This window comes from Carcharhinus amblyrhynchos, chromosome 29 (genome assembly GCF_965287045.1).
Source record: "Carcharhinus amblyrhynchos chromosome 29, sCarAmb.v2.hapA, whole genome shotgun sequence".
Taxonomy (NCBI): domain Eukaryota; kingdom Metazoa; phylum Chordata; class Chondrichthyes; order Carcharhiniformes; family Carcharhinidae; genus Carcharhinus; species Carcharhinus amblyrhynchos.
The window spans coordinates 11,136,585-11,164,117 of NC_137352.1; the positions used below are offsets into that span (position 1 = coordinate 11,136,585).

The 27,533-nt window shown below is 45.0% G+C and overlaps 1 protein-coding gene across 2 annotated transcripts in view; it reads right to left on the minus strand.

Annotated features, from left to right (window-relative positions):
• The window catches only part of pcsk7 (proprotein convertase subtilisin/kexin type 7), a 234,248-nt gene that overhangs the window by 132,758 nt on the left and 73,957 nt on the right, over positions 1-27,533 (minus strand). For both annotated transcript variants that reach the window (XM_080214647.1, XM_080214648.1), the window contains exons 7-8: positions 26,766-26,904; positions 22,266-22,366 (exon numbers count right to left, since the gene is read on the minus strand). In XM_080214647.1, the coding sequence (XP_080070773.1) occupies positions 22,266-22,366; positions 26,766-26,904 (240 nt within the window). The remainder of the gene's footprint in view (positions 1-22,265; positions 22,367-26,765; positions 26,905-27,533) is intronic.

Below are 27,533 nucleotides of genomic sequence, written 5' to 3' on the forward strand. Positions count from 1 at the left end.
TTCCTTCTGTCTTAATAAGGAATTGAAGCGGCTGAGTGGGTAGCTCTCCTTTCTCTGAACTGGAAGGCCTTGGGTTCAAGACTTGTTGGAACAAAAGGCAGTAAGCCCTGGTGTAGACAAGGTAGCACAAAGTGGTGCCAGTTCCCAGCCTGGATCAATGGGAAAGATTGGTGGCAGGAAGGGTTCTGACTGTAAAAACACCCACTAAATCCCAATAAAATGTTGGTTGATACAAAGGAAATTAATCAATCAGCATTCTGGTTGACCATGGGAATTATGCGTCATGGGAAGAGGAAGGTACGTGACATTTTAATGATTATGCACCTGGACCTCCCAAAGCTCTTTAACCTCCACTGTGACTTGGCACGTGAACGCAAGCTGAACAAAGGGAGAGATCTCCCCACTCTCCAATCTATCACCTCCCAACTTTTGGAAAACTTGTTTAGTGGAGGTTAGCCAAAGCTGAGGCGGGAGGAGGGAGAGGGGTGAGGGAGATGAGGGACAAGACAAGATATAATTCACTATTGTCAGGGAGGCCACTGGAAGAAAAACAGTTATATTTCTCGAGTGTCTTACCACACATCTCCCGGAACTGGCTCAATGCACTTCAAATCCAAAGAATTACATGGAACTAGAAGTGGTGCACACATATAACATTTTTGAAGGAATGCTTACATTTTATACAATCCCTTTCACATAACTGGGGCATTGCTACACACTTCACAAAGTGATTTTGAACTCGAGTCACTGGCCGGAATTTTCTGGCAGATCCCGCTGGTGGGATTTTCCAGTCCTGCCGATGGTGGAACCCTGCCATGGGTTCCCTGGTAGTGGGGGTGGGTACATAGAATGTAAAACCCAATTGTCGCAGCTGGGCTACAACATCCTGTCACCAGCCAATGGCGGGCCTTCCTTTGTAGGCAAGCACTCCAAGCAATTGATAAACAGCAAGATCCCACTCATAGAAACGGCGTGGATGACCCAAGCTATCTGTTTTTGGGGGTACTGGTTAGGGGAGAAACATGGATCAGGATACCAGGAGAATTCCCAACTCACAGTACCACAACGAAATGTTAGACTAGACCGTGTGCGCAAATGTCCAGGGTAGGATTTTGAACGCACAAGCTTCTTATTCAGAGTGTTACACTGAGCTGGCTGTCTGTACGCTGTGCCCTGTCCCCTCTACGCATTGGCTTTGTAACTCTTGAGAAAGGAATAAGGCGATCCCAAACACAGGAATGAGGAGAAAGGCCGCTTCGCTCGCGTTTGCAGCTGTTGATTAAGTAATCATCATCATTTCACCATCTCTTACTTCAACCCACCAAAAATAGATCATCCGTCACTGCCAAAAAATAAGCCCAACCACATTAATACTTCCCCACTCTTTTCTTTGTTAAGAGTCTGGGTCCCTCCTCCTTACGCCACAACACAAGACACATTGAGAACAATTTCCAGGAAAAAGGTAATTGCATTCTGTAAATAATAAAAGCATCATTTATATCAAACAGTCGAGCCAAAAACATTATAGTTTCCATGTGGCGGTCGGAATTTAAAATGAGTGTTTTCCTGATGTGAACATCCACAGGATTCTGTTGATTCCAAGATCCAAGAATTTTGCAGTGAGGGTAAAGTTACCTCTCACCTCCACATGACATGGACTAAAACACCTTAAATATCATCCAAGGTCCCAACGCAGCAGCAGCAACATCTCCAATAACCAACTACTCAGACACGATGATTTGTTAATTGTGTGTGCCCCTTGGCGCATAAAATGCCAGCTCACCACCAACTTGCACATTCTTGGTTAGACCACACGCGGAGTTTTGAGTTCCATATCATAGAATGGATATAAAATAGAGGGCCCAGAGAAGGTGCAATGTGTTTGTTGTTACAGGGCTGATACTGGAATTCGGATGTTATGTCTGAAAGGAGCAGACACCGGGGAACAGCCCTGCCTGAAAATTCCCCCTCCAAGCCACTCACACCATCCTGACTTGTGTGACATTAATGTACCTTTAAGAGGTGTTCTTTTTTAATCATGTACTCTGCAATTGTAGGCAGAGTCTTCCCTCATTGTTGCCGAACTGTCTACGAGAGTCTTTTTTATTGCCACTTAAACAGGGCTTTATTTTTACGGGGATGTTGATGACTCATAAACAGATAAGTATAGAAGGAGTGTAGTAAGAGACTGGAGACACTTCATTGCGGGGCACTGGTGTTGAGGATAATCGTGGAGGAGGTGGTGTCTCTGAAGGTCATGAAAGGGTTTGCTGGAGTAGGCACAGATGATTCTACTTGTACGAGAGGCCAAAACCAGAAGGCACAAATAAATTCAAGATAAACGCTAACAAATCCAATAAGGAATTGAGGAGAAATTTCTTTATCCAAGAGTGGCTACAACGGGGAACTTGCTGCCATATCAAGGAGTTAAAGCGGACGGCATGGTTTCATTTAATTGGAAGCCGTATAAATACCTCGAGGACTCACCTGAGGAAGGGAGCAGCACTCCGAAAGCTCGTGATTCCAAATAAACTTGTTGGACTTTAACCTGGTGTTGGGAGACTGTCCAACTGAAGCACAACACTTTTACTTTTATGTTCAATTCCTCTCATCATCAAGAAGAGCATTCCATTGGCCTTTCTGATTGCAATTCAATGAGGCCATTCGGCCCTTTGCATCTGTGCCAGCTCTTTGAAAGAGCCAGTAAATTAAGCTAATTTCAGACAAGCAATAAATTATAAATTGATTCAATTTTAGTTGGAAACTTAATGGCCAGTGAATGATGACATTGATGGCTGTTACTCCACTTCTCTGACTATATTAATCCCATAAGAACTGGCAGATGATCAAACAGAGAATAAAAGGAAGCAAAATAAAGCTATAATTGTTCCAGCTCTATGGATTTCTGTGAGCCCAACAATAGGGGAAATATTCCTAATTACCACAACAGCCATTCAAGCAGCTTCTGGTGGTGCTTTAAAACTCAACAAGTTTAATTTCACATGAGGACAAAACCCCTTTGCAGCAATACTGAATTTAAGAGTGTAAGTTAAGGGTGGCGTGGTGGCACTGTGGTTAGTACTGCTGCCTCACAGCACCAGGGACATGGGTTCAATTCCCAGCTTGGGTCACTGTCTGTGTGGAGTCTGTACATTCTCCCCATGTCAGCTTGGGTTTCCTCCAGGTGCTCCTGTTTCTTCCCACAGTCCGAAAGATGTGCTGGTTAGGTGCAATGACCATGCTAAATTCTCCCTCAGTGTGTGGCGACTAGAGGGGTTTTCACAGTGATTTCACTGCAGTGCTAATATAAGCTGGCTTGTGACACTAAACTTTTGAACTGTAGTCCAAGCATGAAATCAGAAGGAATCTTTGTTCCAGTGTCTGATTTGCTCAACCGTGGTAGTGCTGACAAGCAGCAGAAGTGCTTTGTGCTGACTTACACAGAGTCACTGCAGCAGAGGTGGTCGTTATTGAGTCCCTCAGTTCCATGCCAGCTCTCTGTGGTGTAATTCACTCCCCATTCTCCCACTCTATCATCATAACTCCGCAAGTTCATTTCCCCCAAGAACCCATCCAATTTCCTTCTAAATTCATTCATCATTTCCGCTTCTATTGCCCTCTAAAGCAGCAAATTCCAGGTTGTTAGCACACGCTACGCAAAAAACCTTCTTCCTCACATTTCCCCTGCATCTTTTACCCAAAACTTTGAATCTGTGGCCCCCTAATCCTTGTGCCATCAACTATTAGCAATAGCTTTTTCTTTGTCTAGCTTATCCAAAACTGTCATAATCTTGTACATCTCTATCAGATCTCAACTCAATTTCCGTCGCACCGAGAAGAAGGACTCCAAGCTTCCCCAAACCTAAATTTGCAACTAAACTCCCCGCCCCCAGAGCCCTTCTGGTAAATCTCCTCTGTAGTGGCCTCTGAAGGACTTTCACATCGGTACTAAAGTGTGATAACCAGAACTGGACATGTCCTCCAAGGCTTTGATATTACTGGCCCAGAGGAACCAATGAAAAGTAGTTGTCTACTGCTGCAACCAATTATCACAGAATCATAGAATCCCTATGGTGCAGAAGGAGGCCATTCAGCCCATTGCACCGACAACACTCTCACCCAGGCCCTATCCCTGTAACATCACATATTTACATTGTGTTAGTCCCCCTAGCCACATATTTGCAAAATTATTGAATGTAGTACTCCCCTAACATTAAGGGACAATTTAGCATGGTCAATCTACCTAACCAGCACATCTTTGGACTGTGGAAGGAAACCGGAGGAAACCTACGCAGACATGGGGAGAACATGCAGACTCCACACTGGCAGGTGCTGAGGCCAGAATTGAATGCAGATCCCTGCGCTATGAGGCAGCCGTGCCAACCATCATGCCACCATTATGCACAGCCTAATCATTTTAATCCCAATCCTTCTCTAGCCCATTTATAATCCTGACCTGTGGCAAATGAGTCAGGTCAACTCTTCCTTGCCCATTGGCTCTCTTCTGCAGGAAGACTGGACATGGTCGCAAAGCAATCTCAATAAAGTTTTGTTGTTAAACACCTTGAGACAAGGTCAAAGTGCAGAAAGAAGGCAAGATGCAAGATATATTCGGCAAAGGTTACGCCAGTTTCTCACCCCAAAACCAAAAGGTCCCACCTGAGGTCAACAGACTTTTAGACGGTCCAACCCTTCTAGTTCCTGTTCCAATGGCAGCCGAGACGGGAAAGTTCCCCGACAGGTTCAGATCTTAAATCTCTGATTGGCCATAACGAAAGGTCGAGAAATATCAGGCATTCCACAACTCCGAGCACCTCATTCACAACCAATCATGGTCAAGTTGCTATAGCAACAAATTCACTGTTTTGTTTTAATGATTCCATTTTACATAACTTGCGGCAAAAATATTTCCTGGCATCGTGGTGGCTGGAGGATCTTGCGCGATTACAGATTACAGATAAAATATTAAGCAGCAAGAATTTGAATCAATCACACTTAAAGCTGAAAAGCAAAATACTAAGGACGCCGGAAATCTGAAATGAAAACAGAACATTCTGGAAAAGCTCAGCGGCCCCGGCAGTGTCTGTGGAGGGCGAAACAGAGCTGGCATTTCCGGCGGGGTTTTATGGCCTCGCTCGAGCGAGACTGGAAAAATCCCATCTGAGGTCACCGGACATTTCCATTGTCCGCCCCCCTCCCTCTCCAATTCCGTGGTGGGCAGGGTGGTAGAATTCAAGTCAATTATAATTTTTCTCCAGAAGATACAACCCTTCTTCTGAAGATCCATATCTGACTCAAACATTAACCATGTCTCTCTCCGCTGATACTGCCAGACTGACCGAGTGTTCCTACCACTTTCTGTTTCCGAGGTCAACAAAGAAGCTGATCTGAATTGGTTTTGCATGAAGATTTTGCTCAGGGTGGAGAGTCTATTACTAGGGGGCGTAGGTTTAAGGTGCGAGGGGCAAGGTTTAAACGAGATGTACGAGGCAAGTTGATTTTTTTTTTTACACAGAGGGTGGTGGGTGCCTGGAAATTGCTGCCGGGGAGGTAGTGGAAGCGGATACGACAGTGACTTTTAAGGGGCGTCTGGACAAATACCTGAATAGAATGGGAATCGAGGGGTTATAGTCCCCAGAAGGGTAGGGGATTTTAGTTCACATGGGCAGCAAGGTCGATGCAGGCTTGGAGGGCCCAAGGGCCTGTTCCTGTGCTGTAATTTTCTTTGTTCTTTGAATTATCTCCATCACCCAGCAAACAGCATTTTCTGTTTTTGTTTCAGATTACAGCATTCGCAGCAACTTATCTTTATCTGGAGAAAAGTGATCGGGTGATTAAATAGATAGACCTTTTCTGTCATTTTCTTTGGCCATATATGAGATACAAAAATACTAAAAATGGCAGGGAAGGGGAAGAAGGCAGGCCTGTTTGGCCAATGTCCAGGCATTATCCAATTGGGTAATAAGTCTTTTTGCTTTCCGTATTGGTGTAGGAACGCAGTGCGTCACAAGGATGGACTGTTGGCCGACTCATCGCTCTAGTGTGGGAGCAAGTAATGTGACGAAACCTCCAGAAATACATTTAATAACAGTTGGCAACCCTATGACAGACCTGCTGACTGTACCCAACATTTCCGGTTCTTATTGAAGTTGAAAAAGTTGAGATTTGGTTTAGGAAAGAAAGCCCGTCTCTGAGGGGGAAAGGATCAACTATAGTCAGGCTGGACTCTTCGGATAGTTTGGAGGGAAAGTGACATTGATTCATGGAGACCAGGCAAGGTTGGTGCTAATGCCCAATCCATCACGCAAACCAGCCTCCCATCCATTGACTCCATCTACACTTCCCGCTGCCTTGGAAAAGCAGCCAGCATAATCAAGGACCCCACGCACCCTGGACATTCTCTCTTCCACCTTCTTCCGTTGGGAAAAAGATATAAAAGTCTGAGGTCACGTACCAACTAACTCAAGAACAGCTTCTTCCCTGTTGCCACCAGACTTTTGAACGGACCTACCTCGCATCAAGTTGATCTTTCTCTACACCCTAGCTATGGCTGTAACACTACATTCGGCACTCTCTCATTTCCTTCTCTATGAACGAAATACTTTATCTGTGTGACACGCAATAAACAATACTTTTCACTGCATACTAATACATATGACAATAATAAATCAAATCGAATCAAATCAAATCACGCTTCATCTGTGCCCTGTGATCTGATGTCATCCAGACCAATGGTAGAGGGGTTCCAATTGGAAGCAAGTTCTTTGTCCTGGGACAAGAGGGGGAAGAATCAATTCAGCCAGGATTTGGAATTCCTAGCTCCCTGCCGTAACGCAAGCTGCCAGGATACAAAGGGCAGTGATGAATAACATTCCACTCACCATGTAGGGAAGTGAGAGATTATTCACTTTGGTGGTAAGAGTGGCAGATTTTTTTAAAAGAAGCACGGGGGTTGTAAATATCAATGTTCAGAGGGAGCTGGGTACAATTTTGCAAGGAACACAGGAAGTTAGCATGCAAGTCCAGCAAACAATTAGGGGAGCAAATGGCATGTTGACTTTACTACAAGAGATGGGTGTGCAAGAATAAGGATACCTTGCTACAGGACTTTGGTGAGGCCACAGTATGCAGCCTAGGTTTCCATATCTCACTGGAACGACAGAGATTGAGGGTGAACTGATTGAGGTTTACAAGATTATGAGTGGCATGGACAGAGTGGATAGTCAGATGCTCTTTTCTAGGGTAGAAAAGTCAAGTACTCGGGGACATAGGTTTAAGGTGCATGGGGAAAAGTTTAGAGGAGATATGCGAGGCAAGTTTTTTTTTTACACAGAGGGTGGTGAATATCTGGAACGCGCTGCCCGGGGGAGGTGGTTAGAGCAGGTATAATAGCGGCAAATAAGGGGCAACTAGACGAATACCACGTATAGGACGGGAATGGAAGAATATGGACTCTGTAAGTGCATATAGCTCTAGTTTAGGCAAATATCATGATTGGCACAGGCTTGAAGGGCCAAAGGGCCTGTTCCTGTGGTGCATTATTCTTACCTAAGGAAAGGTATACTTGATGGCAGCACAGCAGAAGTTCACTAGGTCGGTACTTGAGATGAGAGGGGTGTGTTCTTTGGACAAGCCCCATAATGAAAGGCTGAGTAAATTGGCCTGCTATTTTCTGGAATTTGGAAGAATGAGGTGATCTTGTTGGAACATAGAAGGGCTTGACGGGGTGATGTCATGATGATGGAGAAAAAAAATCACAGAATTACACACAAAAAATACTAAACTTTAAAAAGGACCCTAGTTTTATTTTTCAAATTGGATACAAACCCCGAAGATAGTTGAGGATGTAAAAAAAAATTATCACATCTTGCAGATTCCTGAATCGGATTACTATCTCTGGTAAAGATAAAGCGACGTGATGGTCTTCATAGATCAAGAAATCCTGTGGGCAATGCCTAGACGGACTAAGCATTCCATTTGAAATGTAAAAAGGTGTTAAAAGCCAGCTGCAAGAACTGCCCCGGTGTCTGCGTGAATATGTTCTGTCAGGATAAACAGCTGGAAGTTTCACAGACTGAAGATGGTTGGCAGGGCCTCTGCAAAATAGCTTTTTTATTGCAGGCATATTTTGAATCTCTCTCTCTTTCTCTCTCTGACTGGGGAAGTCAGCCCTGCCAGCAAAAAGAATCGTAGTTGAAAAGAGAATTGAAATTTCTGTGCCAAACCACAGATACTGGAATTGGAGAACTAACTACTCGCCGACCAAAGTCAACTCCACTGGAACTAAATCACAACGGCCGCACACTTCTTCATCTACTCCTCGTGAGTCAAGGATAGTTCCACATGCCTTTTCATTTATATTTACTTATATTGGACTTAGTTCTCCCTTCTAATCTGGATGAATGTACATTCATGTGTTTTACCACTTTCCTCCTTAGCTTGTAACAATAAACTTATCCCTTCTTTCACTGAAGGAGGCCAGGTTAGATTGGCTCCCATTTAAACAGAACCATTGGGTCTGGAAAAGATATGATGTGGATGGAGATGCCGGCGTTGGACTGGGGTAAACACAGTAAAAAGTCTCACAACTTCAGGCTAAGGTTGATTAGATTTAAAGACTCGCATTCTAATCAGTATTCTATAAACTGACTGTGTGTCTCTATATGCCCTGTTTGTGAACAGAACTCCCCACTCACCTGACGAAGGGGCAGCGCTCCGGAAGCTAGTGGTATTTGCTACCAAATAAATCTGTTGGACTTTAACCTGGTGTTGTGAGACTTCTTACTCTGGAACAGGTATCCAGGGAAAAAGGAACATTGTTAGATTAAACCCTTTACCAGCACAGGGTGGAAAGATGGGTCCAGTGATCCAACGGGCAACCCGATTTTATAACAATTTAGGGCTATCCTAGCCAGATGGTGACAAATCAAAGGGTCTCATCTGGAACAACAACATTTGGGTCACTTCACCTAGGAGTGGTCTTTACAGTGGACACAGAAGAGGTCATTTCCCCCTGACTGGGGAATCTAGAAGTCTCAGGAGAAGGGGCTTAGGACTGAGGGGAGGAGAAATTTCTTCACTCAAAGGGTTGTGAAAATTTAAGTTCTCTCCCCACTCTGAGGGTTGCGGATGCTCCATAGAAGATAGGAGCAGGAGGAGGCCATTTTGCCCTGCAAGCCTAATGGCCTCCACTGTTGAATGTACTGACGGCGGAGATGGACAAGTGTTTGAACTCTCAGAAAATCAGGGGAGTGGGTTGTCAGGAGGAGCTGAGGGAAGAGATCAAGTGAGATTGCATCGAATGACAGAGCATACTTGAGGGGCAGTATGGTCTACTATTTCTTGTGCCCTTAATGATGCCACAACCAATGATGCTGCCAACATACAAAGAACAGGGAACTGTTTAAGTACCAAGGATTTCAGGGACTTGTGGACAATTTCTCATCCCCATTCTCCTGCCTTTTCCCCGTAACCTCTGATCCCCTCATCAATCAAGAACCTATCTATCTCTGTCTTAAAGACACTCAATGACCTCCGAGAGTCCAAGAGAACAGATCTAACTTCTCAGCTGCAGTTCAGATTAGGGGCTGAAGGTGTTTGACAAGATAACTGAGGTTATCTTGCAGGGTGGAGGGGGAAACGTCCTTTTTTTTAATGATTATATTTGCAAATATAAGCTGAAGGTCACCTTTGACTTGAGAAAGGAATGTGTCATAAAACACCAAGAGGAAACCAGACTCCAGGATAAATCTAACCTTGGAGACATCTCGAATCTTATGTTCAATTTTTTTTTGAAGTTTCAGGTTGCTGCCCCAAAGCTTGCCTAAAGATGAGAAAATGTAACCATGCGGCATGTTCATTGATAAGAATCCTCACTCTGTCCCATAGTGATAACACGATCGAGTGATTACTCCAAAGCAAAACCCTGGCTCTTTGGGTTAGAGCTTTGGGTTTTGCCATGCAAAATCCAGCTGCAGAGACAATATAGCAATGATTGGGAGTGGGGGAAACTTCTTACCTACAATGTGTGGAAACAGAGACAAATGAAGATTCCAAAAGAAGATCGGAATTTCACAGAATCCCTGCAGTGCGGAAGAGGCCATTCGGCCCATCGCGTCTACACCGACTCTTCCACAGAAAATCTTACCCTCCTATCCTATCTCTGCAACCTTCCTACATTTCCCAAGCCTAATCCATCTAACTTAGAAATCTCTGGACACTCAGGGGCAATCTAGCATGGCCAATCCCCCTGACTTGTGCATCTTTGGAGTGTGGGGGGAAACTGGAGCACACACAGGGAGAACGTGCAAACTCTAATCACCCAAGGCTGGAATCGAACTCAGGTCTCTGACGCTGTGAGGCTGCAGTGCTAAACACTGTGCCACCGTGTCATCCTTGTGAAAAATAAACTTGTGAGGCTTGGGATAGGGCCGGGGGTGGGGGGGAATGGTATTGTTCCACAAAGAGCTAGCATGGATTCACTGGGCTGAATGGACTTCTCCATGTGCTTAAAAAAGTCATTATAACAATATTAGTGAGTTTTTAATGAGGGAATATGGGCAAGATGGTGGCACACCATGTTCAAATGTCAATACATGTCCAAGAGCATCAAATGGATTTTGTATGATTCATGTATGATGAATTCCAAATTCGCATCTCATCATGGTGGAACCAAACCAGAACAGGAAATAGCACTCACCACCCCCATTCTCCAAACCCACAACCCTCCCAACCCCAGCCTCCCACAAGTCAAGTGAGTGGGAAACCAATGTAGCCCAGGCTAGGGGCCCAGACTGGTACATTCCAGCCTGTTGGGACTGGGAAGGTAAATATCATCAAGTTACTTTTAAAGGTTCCTGACATGATTTATTGGAGGTTTGGCTTGGCTGAATTGGCACACAGTCTCAGTAAGTCTCAGTACTGGAGGAAGTGTTACGTTGTCAGGGGAGCACTGTGGTGCAAAAACTAAGACCTGTCAAACGACTGGTGTTTGAAGAGCAGTTGTGTTGTCTCAGTGCCCCGGCAAACATCTGCCCCTCACCTAATGTAAGGAAGGCAGATTAACTAGTCTCACTTGCTACTGTGAGGGCTATCGGGTTTGCAGATTGGCTGGCAGCTTTGTTGGCAATAACAATGCTAAGAACATTTCAAAATATGCAATTAGGTGGTCATGAAATGCTCTGAGGGTGTGGCAAAATGTCATATTTCTGTTCAGTAATTTTTGTGGGCTAATTACGTAGCCTGCGCACGTCACAGCCATTACTTTAATTCAAAGGTTTTTGTATTTTGTTCGACTGAGGGGTTAGTGCACGGTAGCACAGTGGTTAGCACTGCTGCTTCACAGCTCCAGAGACCTGGGTTCGATTCCCAGCTCGGGTCACTGTCTGTGTGGAGTTTGCACATTCTCCTCATGTCTGCATGGGTTTCCTCTGGGTGCTTCGGTTTCCTCCCACAGTCCAAAGATGTGCGAGTTAGGTTGATTGGCCGTGCTAAAATTGCCCTTAGTGTCCTGAGATGCATAAGTTAGCGGGATTAGTGGGTAAATATGTAGGGATGTCGGGATAGGGCCTGCGTGAGATTGTGGTCGGTGCAGAGTCGGTGGGCTGAAAGACCTCCTTCTGTACTGTAGGGATTCTAGATTGTAAGTGCAGAGGTTGACATCAACACATGACCAGAACTGAAAATACTCTGGCAAATTCCCATGTGCAAGCCAAAAAATATAAATACTTGGTGCACCTGGTAAGCTTAGTATTGCTCCTGCTCTGCTCAATGCCGCAAGAAACTACAAAAGATTGTGAATGTAGCCCAATCCATCATGCAAACCAGTCCCCCATCCATTGACTGTCTATACTTTCCGCTGCCTTGGAAAAGCAGCCAACATAATTAAGGACCCCATGCACCCCAGACATTCTCTCTTCCACCTTCTTCCGTCGGGAAAAATATACAGAAGTCTGAGGTCACCAACCGTCTTGAGAACAGCTTTTCCCCTGCTGCCACCAAACTTTTGAATGGGGCTACCTCGCATTAAGTTGATCTTTCTCTACACCCTGGCTATGACTGTAACACTACATTTCCTTTTTTCCTTCTCTATGAACAGTGTGCTTTGTCTGTATACCACTCAATACTTTTCACTGTATGCTAACCCCTGTAACAATAATAAATCAAATCAAAAATACATCCAATTCTATAATTTACTGCAGATTCCAAATGGGGTCAAATGTCCACTCCATCTCCTACCCACCCTCCTCCCCCACATACCCCGAATTCCGCTGAACAAATGAGCAAACTGACTCGGGCATTGCAAAGTGAATCCTTTCTACCAAGTCTAAGCTGAGATTTGAACCTCAAATCGACCTGAGGCAGGTGAAGCCACAGAAGAGTGAATGGCGGTTCGGGCACAGAGGCGAAGGGATAAATTATTTTCAATCCTGGTTACGTGCCAACCTCTGCACTAATGCCCAAGTGGAATAAGTTGTAAAAATATTTTCATTAATATAATAGTTCTAGCATGCATGGTCTACATAATGAACCATCAGGCAGTAAAATTAGAAATGCATTCGATACCCTGCCATTGGATATTTCCCAGAAAGCTGCAGCTAAACGGCTGCAAATGTGAAACCTCGAGTTTGGCTTGTTCGTGATGCTTTAAAAATTCAAACTTGGTTAATGTCACTGGGAGTCAGGAATGCAGTACAACCACAAATGGTGATACTGAAATTGTACTCGTGCCTTTACAAATGGCTGGAATGGCATTTCAAAAAAAAGATTTACTGTCCTTTTGTTTCGCTCCTATACTCTATCCCTCCCTTTACGCTGTCCACAGACAAGCACACACCTAGAAATAAAAAGGGAGAAAGAGAGAGAGAGAGAGACACACAGGAAGGGGGAGAGAGAGAGAGACACAGGAAGGGGGAGAGAGAGAGAGAGAGAGAGACACAGGAAGGGGGAGAGAGAGAGAGAGAGACACAGGAAGGGGGAGAGAGAGAGAGACACACAGGAAGGGGGAGAGAGAGAGAGAGAGAGAGAGAGAGAGAGAGACAGGAAGGGGGAGAGAGAGAGAGAGAGAGACAGGAAGGGGGAGAGAGAGAGAGAGAGAGAGAGGAAGGGGGAGAGAGAGAGAGAGAGAGACAGGAAGGGGGAGAGAGAGAGAGAGAGAGACAGGAAGGGGGAGAGAGAGAGAGAGAGACAGGAAGGGGGAGAGAGAGAGAGACACAGGAAGGGGAGAGAGAGAGAGAGACAGGAAGGGGGAGAGAGAGAGAGAGACAGGAAGGGGAGAGAGAGAGAGAGAGAGAGAGGAAGGGGGAGAGAGAGAGAGAGAGAGACAGGAAGGGGGAGAGAGAGAGAGAGAGAGACAGGAAGGGGGAGAGAGAGAGAGAGAGACAGGAAGGGGGAGAGAGAGAGAGACACAGGAAGGGGAGAGAGAGAGAGAGACAGGAAGGGGGAGAGAGAGAGAGAGACAGGAAGGGGAGAGAGAGAGAGAGACAGGAAGGGGGAGAGAGAGAGAGACACAGGAAGGGGAGAGAGAGAGAGAGACAGGAAGGGGGAGAGAGAGAGAGACACACAGGAAGGGGGAGAGAGAGAGAGACACAGGAAGGGGAGAGAGAGAGAGAGACAGGAAGGGGGAGAGAGAGAGAGACACAGGAAGGGGAGAGAGAGAGAGAGACAGGAAGGGGGAGAGAGAGAGAGACACAGGAAGGGGAGAGAGAGAGAGAGACAGGAAGGGGGAGAGAGAGAGAGAGACACAGGAAGGGGAGAGAGAGAGAGACACAGGAAGGGGGGGGGGAGAGAGAGAGAGAGAGAGACAGGAAGGGGGAGGGAGAGAGAGAGAGAGACACAGGAAGGGGGAGAGAGAGAGAGAGAGAGAGAGAGAGCAAGACATAAAAGAAAGAGAGGGAGGGAGAGAAAGAAAGAGAGGGAGGGAGAGAAAGAGAGGGAGGGAGAGAAAGAAAGAGAGGGAGGGAGAGAAAAAAAGAGAGGGAGGGAAAAAGAAAAAAGAGAGGGAGGGAGAGAAAAAAAAAGAAAGAGAGGGAGGGAGAGAGAACAAGAGGGAGAGGGAACAAGAGGGAGAGGGAACAAGAGGGAGAGGGAACAAGAGGGAGGGGGGAAAAGAGAGAGAAGAAGAGAACGAGAGAGAGAAAGAGAACGAGAGAGAGAAAGAGAACGAGAGAGAGAAAGAGAACGAGAGAGAGAAAGAGAACGAGAGAGAGAAAAAGAACGAGAGAGAGAAAAAGAACGAGAGAGAGAAAAAGAACGAGAGAGAGAAAAAGAACGAGAGAGAGAAAGAGAACGAGAGAGAGAAAGAGAACGAGAGAGAGAAAGAAAACGAGAGAGAGAAAGAAAACGAGAGAGAGAAAGAGAACGAGAGAGAGAAAGAGAACGAGAGAGAGAAAGAGAACGAGAGAGAGACACACACACAGAATGAGAGAGAGAAAGAGAATGAGAAAGAGAGGGAGAAAAAAAGGAGACAGAAGCAGAGAGAGTGACAGATCACCAAATGTAATTGGGTGCTATAGAAATTTCTTTGCAAAGCATCCAAAGTTATAACACCGAATTACTGAAAATATCAGCAACAAGTCAGCACCACGTCAAGGATTCCGGTATTAAAAACATCGACAACTTGAAGCATCAGGGTGGTGATTGCCTTGATTGGACCATCACTAACAGAGTGACAATAGCCTTGTAAATGGGACATGATACAAAGCAAACTGTCTCCTGTGGCTTTTATTTAAATGAAAAGGTTTAATAAAAAACATATTTCGTTCTACTCAGGGGTTAATGCAGAGGTTGGCATCGGCACGTAACCAGGACTGAAAATACTCCGGCAAATTCCCATGTGGAAACCAACAAAATAAATACATCCAACTCCATCATTTACTGCAGCTTCCAAATGGGGTCAAACATCGACTCTGCCCTGAGTCTAAAACTCAAATCATCAAGCTGACTGGGGCATTGTGGAGCCGATCCTCTCCACGGAGTTAGAAACTGCATCCCACACTGAGAAAGCGACACTGTAGATGGAAACTGCAGTCCATTGAACTTCACCTTCAGCACTCCAGAACTCAATCAACTCCTCAATTTCTTGGAGGGGGTCACTTGATGGGAAGCAGAACCCTTCTGTGTTGGTCTAGCCTCGAGAGGTAAAGTCAGGAGACTCGACATGGAGAAGTGTAGGGTTACATGTAGGATTTTATTGGGCGGCACGGTGGCACAGTGATTAGCACTGCTGCCTCACAGCGCTAGGGAGCCGGGTTCGATTCTGGCCTCGAGTCACTGTCTATGTGGAATTTGCACATTCTCTCCATGTCTGCGTGGGTTTCCTCCAGGTGCCCCGGTTTCCTCCCACAAAGATATGCGGGTTAGGTGGATTGGCCATGCTAAATTGCCCCTTTGTGTCAGGGGGATTAGCAGGGTAAATATGTGAGATAATGGGGATAGGGCCTGGGTGGGATCGTTGCTAGTCAGACTCAATGGGTCTCTACCTGCACTGTAGGGATTTTTATGATTATCTTTCTGTTGTATGGCTGGAGTGACACTGCAAAGGTGGCTCTGCAGATTTTGAGACAGCACACATACAGGTCGCACATTAAGCCTCTCTGCAAACCTCTCCCCTCTTTACCTGGTTCCATCTGTTAGTATCTATCAGCATTTATACTTGCTGTGCAAGCCTAGGCTTTGAATATCGATCAGCTATTTGAACATGGATAGACAGATAGGTGAATGGTTTGTTGGGAAAATCTTCAGGATGGACATGTCAAATTAGAATCCCTATGGTACAGAAGGAGGCCGAGTGGCTCATCCAGCCTGCACTGGCAACAATCCCAGACAGATCCTATCCCTTTTAATCCCACGTATTTACCCTGCTAGTCCCCTTGACACCAAGGGGCAATTTGCTTTGGTCAATCCACCTAATCTGCACAACTTTGCACTGTGGGAGGAAACTGGAGCACCCGGAGGAAGTCTATGCAGACACACAGAGAACGTGCAAACTCCACACAGACAGTGACCCGAGGCTGGAATTGCACCTGGGTCCCTGGCACTGTGAGCCAGCAGTGCTAACCACTGTACCACTGTGTAGTGATTGTGATGACAATGTAACAATAGACCAAAAAAATGTAATCTGTAATGTGTTTATAACAATTAAAATATAAAATAATAAAAGAATTGCACGATTATGAACATTTCAGTATATAAATAATTACAATTTGTTCCTTAATTTACAGAATATTTACTGCACTCAGTTTTATATTGTATGTTATCAGGTTGGGCTTATGGTGCCAAAAGAGAAAATGCTGGAAAATCTCAGCAGGTCTGGCAGCATCCGTGAGGAGAGAAAAGAGCTGACGTTTCGAGTCCAGATGACCCTTTGTCAAAGCTAAAAGGCATAGAAAGTGGGAGGATATTTATACTGCAGGGAATGAAAGATGAATCATAGCCACAAAAGCTAGGGGAAAGGCTGCTAATGGCAGCCCATAGAGAGGCTCGAAGGTGTGAATGGCCAAACGGCAGAGAAGCTGAAATCAGAGTGTAAACAGATGGGGGGAATGGGTAGGAGAGAAGGAAAATTGAGAAAAGGGAAGCAAAAGGGTGAGGAAACAGGGGATAAAATGGGGGAAAGAGTTGGGGGGGAAGAAAAATAAAAAAGACAATGAAGAAATAAAAGGTGGAGAACAGTTATAAATTAAATAAAATGAAAACAAAGGGGTCGAGTGGGGTTAAGCTAATCATCTAAAGTTGTTGAATTTGATGTTAAAACCAGAAGGCTGTAATGTGCCTAGCTTATGAGCTTATGGTGAATGGCATAAGGGAAGACACTGTAGAGAATTTTATCTGGTTCTCAATCACTAACGTACATCCAATGGTCACTGAGTCACAGTCAGGGGTGTGAAATACCTCTGTCTGTCAAAACTAGTCTGCCAAATAATTGTCGCACCTTAACTGCGACCCGCATCGAGGGCAGCCAGCTTGACCTGGTCTAAGGTTAAAATCTGGAATCCATAGGTCCACCTGGCTGCCTCAGTGGACTCCGGATTAACCCAGGTTTACGTCTTGGAAGACAAAACATAATCCATCATCTCCCCTGAGGTCCCATACCTCTCACCAGTGAATGGAGGCTTGCAGTGTGGCCAAAAGAAAAATGAAGTCTCGTAGACTGGTTGTCAAACAAAAGTTTTCAACATTCAAAGGGCAGACCAGCAATGAAAATCACAGCTAATAAACTGAAAATCTGAAAAAAAAACATGGTCTGACAGTTAAAAGCAGAATTTAGGGTGGCCTGCCAATTGGAATTCTGATTTATACGGTGTTAAATGAAAAATATCCCACACAATCCAGACACTGCCCTTTCCAAAGGTGCTTGGAACGAGTTTGTGATCTGGATTTCCATCTCATTTAACCGGCAGTTAATTAAAGTCCTGGTTGACTGCAATTTACCGTGTTCTGCAAGATGGACGCCCGTGTGATAGTAAACAGACAGCAGCGCAAAAAGCTTGTTAAGTAAATCTTTGAAATGCACTCAGCCAAAGGCTCCAGGAACCTTTACCTAATTAGGTTTTCCTTCGCTTGAACTTTATAGGACATTATGAAGTCCTAAAGGAATGAGACAGGGGGGAGAAAAAAAAGGTGCGAGATGGAGTAAGCTAATGCTTTACAGTTTACACACGAGTAAACCAACAGCAGAATCCTTTTGCTGAAACAAGGCCAAGGTCTGGGCCATATAACAGTGAAACAATTATTGTTTTTCCTACTTCAATTTAACCTAGCACCAAACCGTTAGCCCGGCCGGTTGCTGCCACTCTTAATTCAACTCAGAAGACGGTAGGTTCAAACCTCATTTCAGAGCAACAGGTTGACACTTCAGTGCCTCACTGAGGGACTGCCACATTGTCAAAGGTGCCATTGTTCAGGAAGAATGTCAACTCCAACAGTCCAATACAATATTAACAATGTTCGCTGACTATTATCCAGACTGTTTCTGTTCTTGCATTGTTTCACTCCCCATATGAAGGACAAATGCCTGAAAATTTGGGCGGCACGGTGACACAATGGTTAGCACTGCTGCCCCACAGTGCCAGGGTCACAGGTTCAATTCTGGCCTCGGATCACTGTCAGTGTGGAGTTTGCACGTTCTCTCCGTGTCTGTGTGGGCTGCCTCCGGGTGCTCCGGTTTCCTCCCACAGTCCAAAGCTGTGCGGGTTAGGTTGATTGGCCGTGCTCAATTCCCCTTAGGTGTCAGGGGGACTAGCAGGGTAAATGCATGGGGTTACGGGGATAGGGCTGGGTGGGATTGTCAGTACAGACTCGATGGACCGAGTGGCCTCCTTCTGTACTGCAGAGATTCTATGATTCAGAACTGTGAATCTGTACTTGGTTAAAGGGAGGCATAAAAAAAAGGCTAAGATGACTATGTAACGCTCCCATCCCTCTTTCAGGGTAAACGTCCTTTCTTCACTTGGCACCTGCCCCACGATGGACACAGCTGAAATCTAAACAACAAAGCTACACTCAAACCTAACTTCATAGCACAGACACTCTCAAAAAGCTTGACACCATCCAGGAGGGAGCAACCCACTTGGTTGGCACCATATTCACCACAGCTCACCACCACCTTCTCATGGGCAACTAGGGATAGGCAAGAAATGCTGGCCAACCAGCGATGGCCATGGCCAATGAATGAATAAAGAAGAAATATTGAATCTCAGTGTGCTCACATCATTATCCTATAGCTTTTCTATTACACAAATAAATCCCCTGCCCCACAGCCACAAAGTCGCATATCTGTGATGCATAGACGGGTTGATGGTATGATGATACAGGTGGCACGGTAGCACAGTGGTTAGCATCGCTGCCTCACAGTGCCTAGGGACCTGGGTTCGATTCCCGGCTTGGGTCACTATCTGCATGGAGTTTGCACATTTGCCCTGTGCCGCCCATGGTAGAGGCTGTGATATTGTGGGTCAGAGCTGCCTTCAGGCAGAGAACGCAAGACGAAGAAAAATTTCCAAGGGGGAAACCTTAAATGAACAGGAACCAGAAGAGAGTCTTTGATTGATTGATGAACAGAGTTAAATGAGCAGACGGAGGTGTGGGAGTGGAGAGGGAGAGAAGACAAGAGGAAGGAGGAGATGAAATGTCTGCACGGCAGTGGAAAAGATACAGGCTTTAAAAATAAAATGCAGCCAAGAGCTATGTTTGAACCAAACAGGCAAACCTTTTATAGTTTCAACAGTTGGGATCTTAAGAATTTCTCTCATTGCTAAACCTCATTGATAAATGGGCAAGATTTTTCCTCTGTTCCTTGACCCACAGATTAGACAGGCTGGCAATTTATGGAGTGGAATATTTACATTGGACAGTAACTAAAATCCGGTAATGTTTAGAAATACTCACACTTTTCAAACACATTGCTCTCTTTAATGAGAAAACATACTTAGTCCTGGTTGTTCAATACCAAAGATTAACATTAAATATACCTTGAGTTTCTTTAAGACATGTTTCACTCTGTCCCTTGATGAAGACTAATAATTTAAACCATGCCAGGCAGTAATATCTTGTTCAGTCTATTCTCAACTATGGATTATAGAGAACAACTATTCAAACTAAATGATACTGCATTTCATTCCTTGCAACAAATTTTGCTTCAATATTCTTTAGCCCAGTCCCCACTGTTGCTGTTAATTTAACATCAACATGACAAACAGTCTATTTTTCTTTGGACTTGTTCTCACTTTCATCAGATATAGGAGCAGATTTAGTCCATTCGGCCCATCAAATCTGCTCTGCTATTTGATCATGGCTGATATGCTCCTCATTCCCATTTTCCTGCCTTCACCCCATAACCCTGCAACCCATTACCAAATAAAAACCTGTCTAACTCCTCCTTAAATTTACTCACAGTCCCAGTATCCACTGCACTTTGGGGTAGCGAATTCCACAGATTCACAATCCTTTGGGAGAAGTAGTTTCTCAGCAATGCTGTTTTAAATTTGCTATTCCTTATCCTAAGACAAAGACTCTCGTCCTAGAATGTCCCACAAGGGGAAGCATCTGCTCCACATTTACTTTCTCTGTATCTTTCATCATCTTGGATACCTCAATTTGATCTCCCCTCATTGTTCTAAATTCCAGAGAGTATAGGCTTAAACTGTTTAAACTCTCTCCATCCGACAAATCCCTCATCTCTGGAATCAATCTAGTGAACTGCCTCTGAATTGCCTCCAATGCCACTACATCTTTCCTCAAATAAGGGGACCAAAACTGTGCACAATACTCCAGGCCTCACCAATGCCTTGTAAGGAAGTATTATTGCAACTATGCCTTTATGTTTCAAAGCTGTCATCACCCCTTTCTTACTCTGCACCTTTCAATTGTGCCACACACAATCTCTTTTTCTCTTTGAGATTCCTCAGATGTGTTGTTGCAAGCTCCATGCTCACTTCTCTCCAAATCCCTTCCAGTCTGCCGTAACGTTTCGGGCCCTTTTTCTCCCAGGGCCCTCTGTGGCAATTGGCCACATCACCTGCTTCCTGCCTCGTTACATTGTTTGTCCACTTCAGAACGGTCGTCCACTTTGCTTCCACCTCCACTTGTCCCAGCAACTCTGGGAAATCTCTATGCATTTCACATACACCTTGCTCTCAGCCCTGCCGGAACCACAATAGGGTTCCGCTGGCCCTGACCTGCCAACTCATTGACTTTCGGATTCCACAGATAATCGTGTACAAACTCCACCAACTCCTTTATGACGCCTCCACCAAATACACCTTTCCGTCCCCTCCTCATCAGCATTCTGAATGGGACTATTCCCTCTGTAGTATTCTGGTCCAATGCCTCAGTCACTCCGACTATCCCTCTCCTTCCTACAACATCCTTCTAGGCATCACCTCTTCTTTTACCTCCTAACTCATCAGCCAAGGTCAATTTAGTACACTGCCCAGAATCACATATAACAGAATTAAGGCATTGTTATAATCGCAGGAGGCCCATTATGTCTGCACCAGCTCACCAAGTGAGCATCATGCCTTAGTGCCATTCGGCGCCTTTTCCCCCACACCGCTGTAATTGTTTCTATTCAAATAATCATCTGATGCCCCCTTGAATGGCTTAGTTGAACTTATCTCGACCACATTCCAGACAGTGCACCCCAGGCCCCAACCAAACCATCATCTAATTCCCTCTTGAATGACTCGACTGTACCTGCCTCCACTACACTTCCAGACACTGCATTCCAAACCACAACCACTCGCTGGGTGAAAATGCTTTTTCTCACATCACATTTGCTTCTTGTGCAAATCACGGTAAACCTGTGCCCTCTCGTTCTTGATCCTTTAACAAATGGGGCCAGTTTCTCCCTGCCTACTCTGTCTAGTCCACTTATGGTTTTGAATTTCTCCATCAAATTTCCTCTTAGCCTTCTTCTCTCCAAGGAGAACAGTCCCGCCCTCTCCAATCTATCTCATAACTGTAGCTATTCACCCCGGAACTATTCTGGTAAACCTCTTCTGCACTCCCTCCAGTTCATCCACATCCTTCCTGTAGTGTGGCATTCAGAACTGCACTCAATACTCCAGCTGTCTTGTGTAAGTTCAGCAAACCCTCCTTGCTCTTGTACTCTATGCCCCATTAATAAATCCCAAAATACTATCTGCTTTATTAACTGCTCTCTCCACCTGGCCTGCAACTTTCAATGATCTCTGCACAGTTACACCCAGCTCCCTCTGCTCCTGCACCCCTTTAAGAATTTTACCTCTTATTTTGTATTATCTTTCCTTGTTCTCTCTCTCTCTCCATTGTCACACCAAGATTTAGATCGTTAATAAAAATCAGGAAAAAGCACGGGGGCCGTTACAACCCCTGGGGAACACCATTACAAACCTTCCTCCAGTCCAGAAAATATCCATTGCCCATTATTCTCTGCTTCCTACTATACAGACAATTTTGTATCCATGATGTGGTCTGTACAATAATACTCCCCAAATCCTCGAGTGCATATCATGCTTATTAGCCTGTGGCACCTTATCAAATGCCTTTTGAAAATGCAAATGTATCATATCTACTGATACACCTTCATCAAGACCAAAGCCACACTGCAATGCTGGAAACTTGTAAAACACTCACAATTATTCTTTTTTATGTGAGAAAATCTTATTCATAATGACACTGACTGCTCATCCATGAATGAATTTAACTGGAACATTACCCCGCCCCCCCCTCCCCACCCCCAATCTCAGCTTTAAATAAATACCAAGCACATCAATGTGCAAACTTACAATGCTTCTCATCATTTTGTCGCCACTGCTGAAGGTGACTGCTAACATGGAGGCACATTCCTCTGCGTAGAATGGCATGCGTCCTTCTTCATCTACTGCTCCTGGGTAGAGACAGAATAGAGGGAGACACTATTAAAGCCACAAAGCAGTCTTTGAAGGTTAATATGCAGGTTCAGTTGACAATTAGGATGGCAAGTTCAATGTTAGCATTTATTTCTAGAGGGCTAGAATACAAGAGCAGGGATGTACTGCTGAGGCTGTATAAGATTCTGGTCAGCCCCCGTTTGGAATATTGTGAGCAGTTTTGGGCTTGTACCTAAGGAAGAATGTGGTGGTCTTGGACAGGATCCAGAGGAGGTTCATAAGAATGATCCCAGGAATGAAAGGTTTGTCATATGAGGAGCAGTTGAGAAGTCTGTGTCTATACTCAGAGAAGTTTAGAAGGATGAGGGTGGGGAAATCTAATTGAAACATACAGAATATGGAGAGGCCTAGATAGAGTGGACGTGGAAAGAATGTTTCCACTAGTGGTAGAGACTAGAACTCGAGGGCACAACCTCAGAGTGAAGGGATGATCCTTTAAAACTGAGATGAGGAGGAATTATGCAGCCAGAGGGTGGTGAATCTGTGGAACACATTGCCACAGAGGGCTGTGGAGGCCAGGTCATTGAGTATCTCTAAGACGGAGGCAGATAGTTCCTTGACCAATACGGGGAGAAAGCAGGAGAATGGGAATGAGAATCATATCAGCCATGATAGAATGGCAGAGCAGACTCGTTGGGCCGAATGGCCAAGTTCTGCTCCTATATCTTATGGTTTAGCTATGTAGCAAGAAATATACCAGTTCAACACCAGGAATGAAATTACAATACATCATATTCTAGAAAGTGCTATAGATCATTTTGTATATAGGAGGATCGCTGGTTGTTGGCAGCTTTCAGGACTGAATCTATTAATATAGCTGTTTGTATAAAAATGCAAGTTTTAATGGCAATAGCTTGATGATCGGGAATATTTACATTCAGGTCAAAATGAACTGTGATCCCGCTAACTCTATAACTTCCTCTAGCCCCATTGCCTTCCAAGGTCTGAGCCCTTCTCCAGTTCAGATCTTAGATGGCTCCATCATTAATGGCTGTGCTTTTAGCTGCCCCATCAGGAGAGCAGTTCCAGCTAGAGACCCATTCCATCCCCCCCCGTCCACCCCTGCCATGGTTTCACGGCAGTGAAGGTGGCCCACCATTGGCCAGCAGTGGGATCTAATGGTCAAGTTGCTGTCAACAGGGAGCCCATGATGACGGAGTGACCTTTGCTGCGACCGGGAAGTCCCACCAGTGGGAACGGCTGGAAAATTCCGGCCATAATCTTACCATCATAATTGCTTTTGTAGAATATTTGCAAGTGTTTGAATCAATCGTAATTTGCTTGAATATTAATACTGGTCCATGTGAGCTGGCAACCTCTGATCTGGAAGCAGTATCAGCTGGAAGGAAGTTACAAACAGAAGACGAGGGCCAGAAACACAGAGCTGTAAACAAAGCAAAGCTGCAGCAGAGGGGAGAACAGTGAAGGCACATTTCCAAGGGGCTGTGTCTGGGAGAGGGCAGAAAGCCGAAGACAGAATTTGAGCAGCGACTGCGAATTGGACAATTGTATTGCTACTCCTTCAGTTTTGACAGAGCCAATCAGACCATTTATTAAAGGGAACAGATAAAGGAATCTTTGGGGAGTTCATGTCAACATGCCTGTCATGAGCTGAGCCAAAGGATATTCTGCGGAAATGTGTCGTTCGGGTGAGATGGTCTCCAGGGAGCGCAGATGGAATACAGCTGCTGATGAGTGTGACTCGAGGGCCGAATCTATTCAGTGGATAAGTGAGGGACGATAATGATCTAAGCGTACACACATACACTGCGGCATCAACATGGATAGGGAGAGGGTGCTGAAAGGGCAATGAAGGAAACACGTTTTCTTCCATTTGGCATGAGTTAAGCTCCCCTTTCCGAGGCTGTAGCCTTTCCCCTGATCTTACTTCTTCACTGATAATGTGGCAGGAGCACAACACAGTGGAAAAAACAGTTTTATTCTGATCCTGCCCATACGAACTTTTAAAGATTCTTTGCAACAGTGTGTATGACAGGGCTTCCATCTTGGAGAGGGTGCAAGGCAAGGCATCTAACTCTGCAGGGCATAAAATAAAATAAAAACAGAGAACGCTGCAAATATACTGGTCAGTCAGCATCTGAGAGACAGGCAGAGAGAGAGAGAGAGAGAAGGAGAGCAGGGGCGAGAAAGAGAATGAGAGAGGCAGACAGAAGGAGAGGGGGAAGGCAGAGAGAGAGAGAGAGAGAGAGAGAGAGAGAGCGAGCGAAGGTAGAGAGGGAGAGAGGGAAGGTAGAGAGAGGGAGCGAGCAGAGAGAGAGGGAAGGCCAAGAGAGAGAGAGGGAAGGTAGAGAGAGAGGGAAGACAGAGAAAGAAGGTAGGCTTACATTTTGTGTGGGATTCCATAGTTGCTCTGATGCAAGTTCCCATTTGAATCATGAGCCTCCTTTGCCCTTTCAGACGCTGTGCACCTGTAGCATATCCTGTTCTTAAATTTCACATTTCCAGCATTTATATTCTCTTTTTCCCCTCTTTTGGTCTGAAAGTCCCTCCTGAACAGAAAGACTCACTTCTCTAATCACTAACACTGAACAACAAGCTGAATGAGGACATGGACAGGTCACCCTTCACACAAATCACTTAACTTCACTTCATCTACATCTCAGCTGGCAGCAGGTTTGTCAATTCACAATTGCCACAAAAGGGTTAGATGTCTCAGTGAATTACTTCAGGACGCTTTGGCTCGAGATTTATAATGTAAAAAGTTAAAAGTAACCATTCCCTTTGCTATGGCTTATTCCCAGTGGCTACTTCACCATGTTTAAATACTCACTTGTACGTTCAAGGAAAATGTCGAGAAGTGCAAGAGATTTATAGACAGTTAGACTAGCGCATTCAATAAAGGACTGATCTCAACTGGCTTAAAGAATAATAAAAATGTCATCCATCTTAAAAGAAGATGGGGTGGCACAACGGTTAGCACTGCTGCCTCACAGCGCCAGGGACCGGGGTTCGATTGCCAGCCTGTCCGTGCGGAGTCTGCACGTTCTCCCCATGTCTGCGTGGGTTTCCTCCGAGTGTTCTGGTTTCCTCCCACTGTTGAAAGACGTGCTGGTTAGGTGCATTAGCCATGCTGAGTTCTCCCTCAGTGGACCCAAACAGGTGCCAGGGTGTGGCAACTGGAGGATTTTCACGGTAACTTCATGTCAGCCTACATGTGATACTAATAAATAAACTTTAAACTTAAACAAATACAATTTTCAGATCTACTCCGTTTACTTACAAGTTAACATGCGCTCAACACAAAACTTAACATCTTTAAATTTTCCATCCCTTAGGCTCCAGAGATAATCTGATTCCAACAATCTCTCTTTACCCTGGACACACAGAGAGACACAGCTTTACCCTAACCTACGCAGAATGCACAAAAATATAGAAGGTTACACATACCATCACAACCGATGCACAACTATCTTTGTTCCTGCACAATTTCTAGTCAATCAGCAGTTAGAAAATATTCCAACATCTCTTTGTTAAACCCAAAGTGGAGGATCTCTCACTTCTCTGCACCAAATTCTACTAGTCATTATTTACCCACTCACTTAGCCTTCAAGCAAGCACTACAGACAGCAATTGTTTGTATTCTCCAACAAAGAATATTTATTTGTTCAAGGGATGTAGCCATCGCTGACTGGGCCAGCATTTATTGCCCATCTCTCATTGAGATTCTCCACTGAGTAATAAGGAATAAATCAAACAATACTATTTAAGCTAATGAGCTCCTTTGAAGAAAGAGGGTGGAAAAATAGCTCCAGGGTTGAAAGTTGAGAGTTTGGGAGTTGGCGCAACATCCCAGAGGAACACTAATGCTCCGAGTCTGCTAGGGTCATGAAAATGTCATCAAACAATGCAATTGTTTGAAGTGTATGAAGTGTGTACTGTACTGCAGCATCTTGGTATTCTGCTAGATTATCTGCCAAGTCAGGGGGAAAAAAAAATTAACAGGACCTTTCATTTCCTCAGAGCGGAATGAGTCCAAAATGGAACCAAAACAGACATTGTCTGCAGCCATGGGCTAAGTGCAGACCTTATTTGCAACTTGTCCTTTAGACCAGAAAGATCAGCAGTCCACTTCATGTAAATCACTCCGCGATACAATACCTTCAGCACATGCAGTCTAGAATTACTGTACAGAATAAAGGAAACAAATCCTCTTTGAACCAGGTCAGTTTGCAGAGACCAGTTAGCAAAATATAATCGCGACAGGGTCTCCAAGTAAAATGCTTTTCTTCTTCTTCAATCTTCTTATTCAATTTTCTTATTCAATTCTGTCCCCCCGCCCCCGCTGCCCCACCCCCCCAGCCTCCTTCCTGCAGGGGCCTTTGAATTAACGCTTACCGATGGTGACGGTGTAGATGGAGTTGGCGTAGCCGTCGTAGTTGCAGTTGTCCTCGTACTGGCCTCCGTTCCCGCTGGCCACCACAAAGATACTCCCAAAACCCCGGCGTCCGGCCATCACTCCATGCTGTAGCGCAGCCTGCAGCCAGGGTTACAAAGAGGAAAGCACATCAAATTAGCGCAGAAATGGGACTTTAATGACACACTTTGGAAGGATTATGAAACAATTTAAATAGGATGTGCCAATCCACTCCTTTTTACTGTTTTGAATATTTCTCTGCCAATGTAACTCTTTCTGGGAAAAGTCCAGCCGTCCAGATAATTGGCCAATTTCGCTGAATGAAGGAATGCAATAAAAATTACTTCACTTGTTTGGTTTTCTTGTAAAGCGTACTCTACATTTTGAGATATGTTGTCACAACAATGCTTTTAGCCTGCTGACTGCACTGGCACTGAAATACTCCAGAGAGCAAAACACACTTCAGACTTTTATACAATGCAACATATTAGATCGTAATCATAGAATCCCTACAGTACAGCAGGGCGGCATTCGGCCCATCGAGCCTGCACAAACAGCAATCCCGCCCTATCCCTGTAACCCCACATATTTACCCTGCTAATGCCCTGACATGGGTCAATTTAACACGGCCAATCCACCTAACTAGCCCACCTTTGGCATGTGGGGGGAAACCGGAGCACCCAGAGGAAACCTACTCAGACACAGGGAGAAAGTGCAGACTCCACACAGGCAGTGACCCAAGCCAGGTT